The sequence below is a fragment of the Perna viridis genome, chromosome 5, assembly GCF_037379345.1.
Source record: "Perna viridis isolate PV_CMFRI_1.1 ecotype Kerala chromosome 5, ASM3737934v1, whole genome shotgun sequence".
NCBI classification, from domain to species: domain Eukaryota; kingdom Metazoa; phylum Mollusca; class Bivalvia; order Mytilida; family Mytilidae; genus Perna; species Perna viridis.
Genome location: NC_142449.1, coordinates 14,965,378 through 14,976,872, shown reverse-complemented (window position 1 = coordinate 14,976,872; position 11,495 = coordinate 14,965,378). Strand labels below are relative to the sequence as shown.

Sequence of the window (11,495 nt, the reverse complement as noted above, 5' to 3'; positions counted from 1 at the left end):
GCCGTAACGACGCAGACTTTTTGTACCGCGCTCAACTTCTGACAACTGGGCTTCTGGAACAGGGTTATGTTGCTACAAGATTGAAGTCATCACTACAGAAGTTTTATGGTCGTCATCATGAACTTGTGGATCGTTACGGTGTATCCATTTGCACCAAGAGAACTGATTTGTTTGACGCGTCATAGTTTCCCCTTCCCTTTTCGCCTACCCGGACTTGACTTTTGATGAGCAGCTCGGCGGAGTTTCTAGAAAATCAGAGGACATTAACCCTACTGGTGCACCTGGTCCATGCTTCCAGTTTAAAGTGGAGTCGGAGGTGCTGAATTACTTTTGTTGCTTTGTACGTATTATTATGGTTATTTTATGTTCTTTGTTGCGTGTGTCTGTTTTCCATGCGTGTTTTTGTCCCTGAATTATATTCTTTTGATTTCCGCTAGAATCTTGGTTCTCTTGGTTACTCTTCAACCAAACATTATAGGAAACATTTTCATTTATGATCTTTCTCGATTGAAGTAAACAGTACTAAAAGTTTTTTAAATGCTATTATGCAGAAGTAACGATTAAGAACAACAATTTTACATTCATACTCATACTTGTACATACATATTGCTTTGACCGTGATTCATTCCTCAATATCACTTGGAAAAGTGTAATAGTTCACAAGTTACTGACATTCATATATAAAAGGTAACCATAAACTTACAAAATGTACCTACAATAAGATCTGTGTAAAAAATTTACGACTTCTAATTGGGTCAACATGTGACAAGAGTACTGTCAGTTATGTCACATGGTTTAAAATAACACTGTCTGTCTGTATACGACTCCACGTGCTAAGAATCATGCACAATGTGATACATGGTTGGTAAGCGTACATTTTTTTTTATTTTGTACATTATTGTGTTAAAAATGTTACAGTAAACAGAAATTAACATGGATTTTCATATAGCCCTTGTTCTCATAGTAATCAAGGGGGCCAAGATTCTTGCGGAAATAAAAAAATCCAGGGACAAAATCCAGACATAAAAAAAGACACACGCAACAAAGAACTTGAAATAACCAAAATAATCGGTAGGAGATGGATGTAACATAGAATTCAGAATGAAGGGAGACAATTCTGAAATACAATAGACACTTTTCGATTTGAATTAACTCACTAGAACAGACTGATTGAGTGTATTACATATTACAAAATTTTCATGATTCTTATAATGACTGTCACTTAACTTATCACTAAAATTGCAATATTCTTGAATCGGTATAGCAATAAAAACATTAATGGAAATAATGCATGTGTAACATTGAAAAAAGGAAGTGAAGTTTAAATTTAATTGCAAGCTTTTTCTTTTAATTGTGTATTCGCCGGATGTCACTCCATGTTAATTTATATGTCACTCCATTGTAAAGATTTTACACTTTTCTTTGTCTATATTAGTAAATCACTGAACAACTTAGTCACAAATTCTCAACATGTACAGAACAACAACGAATTTAGACAAAATCCACGGTGAAAATGCGATTTGAGTTATAAATAAGTTGAAAAGGAAATTATACCACAGTACAGTGAACTTTACTGACATTAGCAACCGAATAGCAACGTACAATTAAAATGCATGGGAAAGAATCTAGTAGTTATCGATACACTAACCAAAAGAAACGCGTAATAGAAGAAAAGGTGGATCAAGTAATGGCCGCAAGACAAAGTGAAATGATTTCGTCAATCAAGAAGGAAAAGAGATCATATTTATAGTGGAAATATGTCTTAAAGCAATTTATGTAACAACTTAAAACTTGCTTGTTGACTTGTCGGCAGATCACAGATCCTTAAAGAACCTTAACCTCCAAAGGTAAGACAATGAATTTACATCCAATATTAATTTCACAGCCGTTAAAACTAAATGAAAATATAAGGACCCCAGTGACACATTATTTTAAACGATATTATGTTTAACAAATGGAAATGTTTCCTTAAATCACCGAAATTAAAATCCATAAGCAACTGTTCTTTAGTTAGTAAAATACTATTTTTCAACTGAAGATGGCATGGTTTAACCGTTCAAACTCAACATGCGTGCCTGATCAGGTCTGACTTTGGTTTTGTGATTTATTTGTGTTTCATATTAATTGTCTGGCTATCTTCTCACTTCATGATAGCATTTCATTTTACACTTTTTGCCTATGTTTTGCAATTTATCTACGCTACTCTTTTTGTCACTCCGTTTTTTTCTTTTTAAATATATCTATGATGCTATCGTTGCCATTTCATGTTTTGAAACTATGCATCTTATTTTTTCACCATTCGTTGATCTCTTTGCCACTTCATGTTTCACGATTTGCATGTGGTACTTCTACTCCAACTTTGCACCAATTGTTTTTTATTTTTCTGAATTTTTCCTTATTTGTATTTGTTCCATTTGGCAATTGTCACTTAATTTCTAGTAATGTCTATGCATATCGAAAATAAATTAGTATTGCAGTATTCTATTGTCTTTTACTGGACAAAAATCTGAAATAAGAAAAGTTTCAGAGAGAAATTTGTTGTGAATACATGAATAATTATCTATTTTTTATTTCAGTTTTTTTAATCCAGGATTTTGATATAATGAACAGAACAATTAAAGTTTTATTGCGATGTTTTGCTAGAAAGCTGACAATTGTGTTGAGTTGCTCCGCTATTTATGTGATTGTTTCACTGATGACAACAATTATAACTACAAAGCCTAAACTAGTACTGTATGATACCTTAGAGTCAGATGTCAATCACACAAAAATGTTCTTGCCGGTTTTGAACTTTACCGAGACAACTTCAGAAATGCCATTTAAAAAATACAGATTTCCCCATTCTTATATGTATATCCATAATCCGTCCAAGACCTGCAATTTTAAAGATTCGTCTCTTGAACCATTTTTAGTTATTCTAGTGAAATCTAATGTACGAAACTTTGACAATAGAATTGCTATTCGCTCTACTTGGGGGAATATCTCCGATACTTCCGTAAGAGTTGCCTTTCTTTTGGGAGACTCTCCGTTCTTACGGGATTATATCAAAATGGAGCATGCGCTCTATAACGACATTATACAGGAGAATTTCTTCGATAATTATTATAACAACACATTAAAGACGATAATGGGATTCAACTGGTGTTTAGACAACTGTAAGAAAACGGCATACTTTTTCTTTGTAGATGATGATTATTTAGTTAACACCCGACTTCTTTTGGATCATGTAAAGAAAATAGCACCAAAGAGTATTTTTACTGGTTGTGTTTGGACCGGTGCAAGACCAAACAGAAAAAAATGGAAAAAATGGTATGTCTCCCCTGAAGACTACCCTAATAAAGTATGGCCACCGTATGCTACTGGTGGCTCCTATTTGATATCACATGACTATGCATTAAAAATGCGGCATGGTTTTCGGACGATTAAACCTTTGTATATAGATGACGTTTACATGGGAATTATTGCTAAGCAACTAAAAATCAAGTTGACCAATGATGGTCGGTTTCATCCATATTACAACCTAGGAAGAATTCATCAGCTTTTTTCCATTCATCATTTTGAGTCACCAAGGAAATTATACACAGACTGGGAACCGTTAAAAAACAAATTGAGAGCATAGTAAAATACAACTATGTCGTTATTTTACAGCTACTTGCATAATCAATAATGGTACATCACATTATATTACATGTAGTTTACTATGTCTGTATGTTTGAAGAACAAGTGGAATCACTGGCTGTTGTTGTTACCACAAAACGATTTTGAGGTTTAACCGCTTTTATTCGCTCAAAATGAACACAACATTAATATCCTGTTCTTGTATGTTTATCTCAATCAAGAATCAGACACAAGAATTGTGATGAACAGATAAACATATTGTGGTATACAGTTTAAATACTGACCAACTGTAAGTGTTTGGTGTTAATGATAAATGAAACGAATTGTCTGTATATTAAAACGCATAATTTTGTTAATGTATACATGTAGTTGTATTCAAGAAAAAAATTGGTATTAGTATACGATTAATTAACAAAAGATGAAAAGGGTGAAAAAAAATCATTTTACATTTTAAAACAAGCGACTGCAAAGACCAAATAACAAAAATAGTACGGAAAGCTTCATTATTCAAAATTTGAAGAAATAACTATTTAGTCCGTGTATATGTGAAAAAGGACCATAACTCATGCAAAATTAATGTAGTACATGTGGTATCAAAACCAGACCCGTATAGTATTGTCATCATTATTGTGTTTAATATATATCTATATCTCATGTTCTTCAATTTTCATTTTGCATGTACCTTTGAAGATCGTCAGTAGTCTTGTATAGTCTAATACGCCTACATTTCGACAGACACTTTTACAAATGGTGTTTTAATTTCGAAGATTATGATGACGGGCATTCGTTGATGCATTTAAATCGAAATCTAGACTAAGTGTTGTAAAACTGAATGCAATTTAAATCATATTATGCATTGTATTTTTTTTGCAATAAAGGAACGTAGTATCGGTGGATATTCGTTGTTGTCAAACAGAACTTTCGTTGTATAATGTCTAATCTTATTGTGTAACTATAAGATTTCTTCACGGTGAACGTGTTCTATCTAAGCAGCTTTTATTGTGTAAATATATCACACCCTATTCCTGCATGCATACAAGTACCAACATTGATGATATTAGGTGTTAAAAAACTTGTTCTTTCAAACACACAATCGTATATACATATCTACACACTTTGAGTCCATTGGACACGTTTCTTTAACCGTGTGAATAGCCGATACCACTGGATATCTTGCTTTCCACTTTTAGTTCGACAAGTTATGCATAAAAACATCGAAAAAGTAGATTAGGATCATTAACAAAGCTCTAAAGAACACGAATAGCTTACCTATTTCAAAACAAAAAGTATGTATTGTTGTTTGTTCATATTAATATTTCTTCGCAAAAGAAACTATAAATTAGTGTTGTGAAGATTTAACACGCTGATAAATACAGAAGCATCAAAATAGACTATTAAGAGGCATCAAACTTAAATTACATGACAAAACGTTAAAGCAGGCAACATAGAAAATCTACACACACAATGTAAACGACTGCATATAAGCTGGACATGAAAAAAGCAAGACAATACACGAACAAATAAAGCACTTGCAATATGAAACAAAAAAAAAAAAAACGTGGATTACATTTGGTACTGTGGAAGGTCAAGCTTGCGGTGCTCTGCAATCCACACGCGCACATTGCAAGTGAGTATAATTTGGTAAGCGTCAATTTCGTATGATAGTACATCCGCTAAGACGTGAAATCTAACCGTAGATAATTTGACACATCTGTGATATAAATATTGCTACAATCATATACCTTTTGCTGTGATGATATCAACAAAAGCGGGATAAACCTATGTCTCAGAATTTTATTTGACAGTATTCTCGCTCTACTAAAAAATTCAGTGTACAAATAAAGTCCTTACGTCTTCTATCACCCATGTATAGGTTAAGGTCAATATTGGTCATTAATGTGTCTTCATGTCGTTTGACTTGTTAGTTTATTTGAAGGAGTGTCATCGCTCTGTTGTTGTGGATTTTATGATTTTCGTGAGGTCTCACTAACCACTTCTAACGTTTCCATTACTTTACCTGTTGAAAAAGTAATTCTCAAAGTTTCACTGTGAATTCCCAGGACAAGTGACATCGTAAAGAGTAATCAAGGGAACCAAGGTTTTAGCGGTAATCAAAAGAATGCAATCCAGACATGGAAAACAGACATACACAACAAAAGAATGTAATCCAGGGACAAAGACCAAACATGGAAAACAGACACACACAACAAAGAACACAAAGTAATTAAAATCATACATACAAAGTAACAAAAGCAAATGAGCAACTCGGACTCCACTAAAAAAACTGGGAGCACGGACCAGGTGCACCGGTAGGGTAAGCGTCCTCTGCTTTTCTACAAACACCCGCCGAGTTGCTCATAAAAAGTCAAGTCCGGGGTAGACAAACGAGGAAAGGAAAACTATGACCCGTTGAATAAATCAATTTTCATGGTGCAGATGGATACACTATAACGATCTACGAGTTCATGATGACGACCATAAAACTTCTGTAGTGATGACTTCAATCTTGTAGCAACATAACCCTGATCCAGAAGCCTATTTGTTAGAGTTCTAGCGCGATACAAAAAGTCTGCGTAGCAATCTCTGGCATAACGTATGAGTTGTGATATGAACACTCCATACGCAGGTGCTGAAGGGATGTTGCCACAGATGAAAGGAAAGTTGACAATTCTGAATGAAAAGTTATTACGTTTGTCGTAAAGTTTGGTCGATAGTTTTCCTTTACCATCGATTTCTAAGTGTAGGTTAAGATATAAGGCTGACCTTACAGTGTCTGTAGTATCCTTTTTAACTGACAGCATGGAGGCGAAGTACTCATACATGTAAGCAATATTCATACACTTTTGTATTTAATTACGTATACATTCTCAGCTTTATTTTGACTACTTTTAATCATAATACACACAAACAATGCATTTACAATGCATATGTCTAGGTTCAGTGTGTTTTTCGTACTACATAGGGGGGGGGGTTGGGGTTGGGGCTGGGGGTGGCCATTTGACCCGGAAGTGGTTAGTGAGACTTGAGCTTACTTGAAGGTGTGTTTATACTTATTGAAGGCATTTTTGGTGATCTCTTTAAGTATTTACTATGTTTATAGGGTTATACAATGGTGCATTTGTCACGTTACACTAAATCTGTTCTTTTTTCTAGGTGTTAAGCACAGTAAGGTATTTCAGGTGGCTCTTTAATTTCAAGTTCATGTTGGTAGATCAAATGTAAGTAATCATTGACATTAAAATTGTTCAGAGATACTTTCAATTTCTTTATAACGAAAATTGAATTTGAAGGACTGGGCTAGTCGATTCGCTTTTTTTTCTGTAGTAGTCCTTGAAAAATCAAGCTTCGTACGAATATAGAAATAGATTGGTCATGTGTTGCGCGCTATTCATTTTCATCTAAACTTGATACAAATATTTTCAACCAGAAATGAAAAAATAAGCATCTTCCTTTACGTTAGATAAGCATATTTCATAGTCCACTTTTTGGTATAGAAAATTGGTGAATAAAATCACGAAAAACTGAATATAGCTTGTCATGTGGAAATGAGGTGTACAAGGTAGAACAATCAAATTTAAAGATTTGTCTACTATCACAAAAGTTAAAGCGACGAGAAGAAAGACACTCTTATAGGTCCTTTTTAGAACTCACATTTGATTCTAGAAAATACTTTAGTTGAGATAACCGTTTTCACTTTAGAAATAAGAAGAATTTTATTTTATTTTTTTTTTGGCCATTTGAAGATTGCGTTCGAATAATAATGTCAAAAATGAATCAGCTTGGTTAATTTCATGTCATTTATAATCAATACACAAATGATTTTTTTACTGGAACTTACAGAATGCATGGAATGTAAAAACTTGAACATGCATGTGATGGACATACCTAATGATGCATTGGGTGGTCATACTTTTACATACATTGGATTGACATACATAAGATGCATTGGGAGGACATACTTTAAGATACATAGGATGGTCACCCAGGAACTTACATAAAATAGAAATAATAAACATATATTGGATTCAGTTGGTATACCTGAACATAGATGGGGTTGGCATACGTAATGACCTATGTAAACACTGCTTCTAGTTTCAACAAAATCTCAATCTTAGTTTTAACAAAAATGACAATCATTTGGTGATACTTATTTGCATTGTAAAAGCTTAAAATTGTATCTTACAATACTATATACTATTTTTCAGAACGAGGTGCAAACATATATTTGTTGGAAACTATTAGGGAAACCATAGAGTGGAAAGAAGAGGATACTCTATAACAAAACTAAATTTTATTTCGTCCTACAGTAACTTAACATATACATGGTGATTTTTGCCATACTTGTATAATTAGAATTTTTGTATTTTGAATCTGACATGTTATATTAATATGGATACAAACAATGAATATATATTTTGTGAAAAGCGCTGCCTGGAAATATGCAATTTCCTAAAGATGGCAAAAAAGTCCATCTGAAAAAAAAATCTGATATGATAATTTCTTCGAAGCCTGTAATCATCATAATGGTAATTGAAGATGATGTTTGCATTTTGAGCCGTTATATTTGAATTTTTTGGTATCCCTTTTAGTACATGGATAAATCTTCGATAACTTTTATTCAATATGTTTAACATAGTTAGCATAAAATAAATGTATTGCAGTGATTCAGAACTCTTTTAAATGAGAAGGGAAAATATTGGTATGAATTATAAGTTAACGCGATTTTACGGATATTCAACACAAGTGTAGCCTTGAAATTTCAGATGTCTCTTTAATACTATCATCCAAAATTACAAGTTAATTCCTTTTCATTTACATATCCAAATATAAGAAAACTGTCATCAATATTTATAAAATAGACTTTTAACACTTAATAGCTCTTATTTATACAACTATCATTAAAAAAAATAATTCTGTTCTTCGAAAAGTTAACTGAAATTGTTATAGGTTTTCTGTTGTTGCACTATTATTATTTATAATATCACTGAAATTAAAGACAAATTCAATGGCAGTTCACTGACTAAACTGTTATATTAATGAGGCTACTAAGTAATTTGATTGGGTCAATTTAATCTTGTATATCAAAGATTTTGCACAGTAAGTATACTGCAGTTTGTCATCATACTTTAAAAATATAGAAAAAGATTAAAACAAAACGTTACAGCTAAAAAAAATGAAGCAGACAAAATTCCGGCAAATTAAATAAATATAGCAACCATGACGTCATAGCAAAACACCTTATCTAACCAGTAATAGTATATCATTTGTAAATATACGATCAGTGCATTTCGGTTCATTTAGAATAAGTTATTATACAAGTGGCACTTCACATAAAACAATCTCTTGTTCTTACTTAAAAATGCACCAAATAAATATGATTTAATATCTAACAACTTTCAGTTCCAGAGTTGTTTGGATTGCGCTTACAGCATTTTAGCGTGTATGTCAAATGATCAATTTCCTTGCTTAGACAAACTAAGTAATCCTTTAGGCTAAACTTTTCGTGACTTCGTTCTTATATTTTCTGTCATGTCCATGTCATTCAACATACGTTTTACTCTATACTTTAGCTGATGGCACTTCCGAAGCATACTTTACTTTCTTACAATATAACTACTGACTTTCTGTGTTTCTGTTTAAACATTGATTTCTAATTCTTTTGTTATCATGATCCGTCTTCATGTACAAGATTTTACTCGTATCCTTAATAAAATTAGGAATACATACTTTCCTCTGAAGATTTTAACAAATAGTTGAGATATTTTCATTAAAATGAAACTCATTAGTCCTATATATAATAGCAGCTAAATTATTGAAGGAATATTTATGCCATTGAATACACCTTGTTTAAGCTCTCATTTACACATGTTTTATTTCTAGTCCTTTAGCTTTTCCCTGTTAATATTCATATCGTATGCAACATTAAACCTCAGTTAATTGATAACAAAATATGAGCGCAGCTATGACAGAGAATTGATGTCCTATCCAAGTCTAACAAAACAAGGAAAGACTTTGTGTCAATTTGAAAGTTATTGATTTTTTTTACCATTTTTTTTTCTCAATTATAACAGATTATTACCAGTAAACCAGTGAAAATATTCCGAGAATATTTAAAAAAGTTTAGTGTGATAATATTGACAAATTTATATGCAGATTGTTGTTAATTACTAATAATAATAGTAAAAATGGTGATCCAATAAAATCTGTCTAACTAAACCCTTTATCATTCACAACTACCTGATTTTAGAATCTAAAACTGGTTCGATTTAGGTAGGTTTCACTGTGGTTATAGTTTGCATTTTACAGCCATTTTTTAAAACAAGGTACTCGTAACTCCAAGTAATGTTTTTTTTACATTTGAATTGCAATGATTCCGTCAATCAAACATTTTAGTATAAAATGTCTCGAAGCAATGATCATAACAAGTTACAGCTGACTTCGTTGAATGTTCTGAGACAGTAATCAGCGGTGGAGGTAAGAAATTTTATTTCCAGTTAAAGTTACCTCATATCTAGTTATCATACCGCACAAAACTATTATAATGTAAACGAGTAATCAAGGGAACCGAGGTTACAGAGGTAATCAGAAGAATGTACTCCAGGGACAAAGACCAGACATGGAAAACCGACATACACAACAAAGAACATAAAGTAACTAAAATTATACATACAAAGTAACAAAAGCAAATGGTAAAAAACTACAGTTTTTTTTTTTATCAACATCTGGAATCTACCTTACAAAATTTCTCGCAGAAAAAAAAGTTTAACTTATAATAGTTTTATTTCTATTGATATTCTACATGCGCAACCGTACATCATACAAGAGTAAATAATTGATGATAATAATTTTTGGTGATTTGTTGGAGTCGCCTTTCCAGGTTTTACGTTACTGAAGGTTTTATTTTGCATACCCTACGTATATTGAAGAATATATCTCCAATAACAATACTAAAATTGGAGAATGTATTCAGTTCATTTATCCACTAGAAGTAGAAATTAATAGGGACTACTGACACAACTTCCTCAGCGTCATATTTAGATCTTTACTTCAAATTCTAGTAGTAATCTCAGTACCCGAACATTGGACATACCAGCTTTGCCAGTACATATTTCTCAGTTGGTCCGGGTATACAGATCAGGCAGCCACTATTCTGACAATCAATAAGCCATCGTTTTTTAAGAGACAGACTTTTGGGTCAAGGTTATAAGGACACGTCTGAAATGCTGTCTGAGAAAAAGTTTTATTTTCGAAACCCAGATCTTATTAAAAAAAATCAGTTTCTGATATAATCTCAGATAGATTCTTCAATGTACATTCTGCTCAGTTTTGACTACTGATTTTACTAATATTACACGGTGTCAAATTTGTGCTGCATGTTTGTATTACAATAAACAAGAAAAGAAAATATAGCCTTGATGGAATCGGAATGTTCAGCGTTCTTCATTCTGATTTTGCCCATTGGAAATACCGAAACAAATCAACATTATATATGGTTGTTTCTAACTTTTCGGGGTTTGCAATGATATTGTCATCTTTTCTTTTTGACTATTCTTTTCACAACTGCCTAGGTTTAATCAGTTCGGTAATTGTTATATTACCCTTTTTGTAAGAAGAAATAAATTATCTATTTTGATCTTTTGTGTTTCTTAATGCACATTTTCTTTGATACTAAAATTCTAAGATTCCTGCTGTATCAAAGATATCACTGATTATATTTGTCATTTTTCTTTTAATTTCAGGTTTTTGTAAACAGAAAATCAAGCGTTATTATGATGACGAGAATAAGGAGAGTTATGAGACGCGTTTTTGGTAGAAAGCTGTCAACTTTGTTTCTTTGCACTATTTTTTATTCAATTGTACTACTGATGATACAGAAA

General features: G+C 32.4%; 1 protein-coding gene across 2 annotated transcripts; it reads left to right on the top strand.

The window, feature by feature from the left end:
* The first annotated feature begins 1,711 nt into the window (after positions 1 to 1,711).
* LOC148616192 (beta-1,3-galactosyltransferase 5-like) lies at positions 1,712 to 3,682 on the top strand. Of its 2 annotated transcripts, none has more exons than XM_088582971.1 (2): positions 1,712 to 1,847; positions 2,577 to 3,682. In XM_088582971.1, exon 2 carries the CDS (start codon positions 2,603 to 2,605, stop codon positions 3,617 to 3,619), a length of 1,017 nt encoding a protein of 338 aa, XP_088439097.1. In that variant the 5' UTR covers positions 1,712 to 1,847; positions 2,577 to 2,602; the 3' UTR covers positions 3,620 to 3,682. The 2 variants fall into 2 exon arrangements, 1 of the variants encoding a protein (XP_088439097.1); XR_015922119.1 differs by having other exon boundaries at positions 1,718 to 1,847; positions 3,186 to 3,314.
* Positions 3,683 to 11,495: the final 7,813 nt, after the last annotated feature.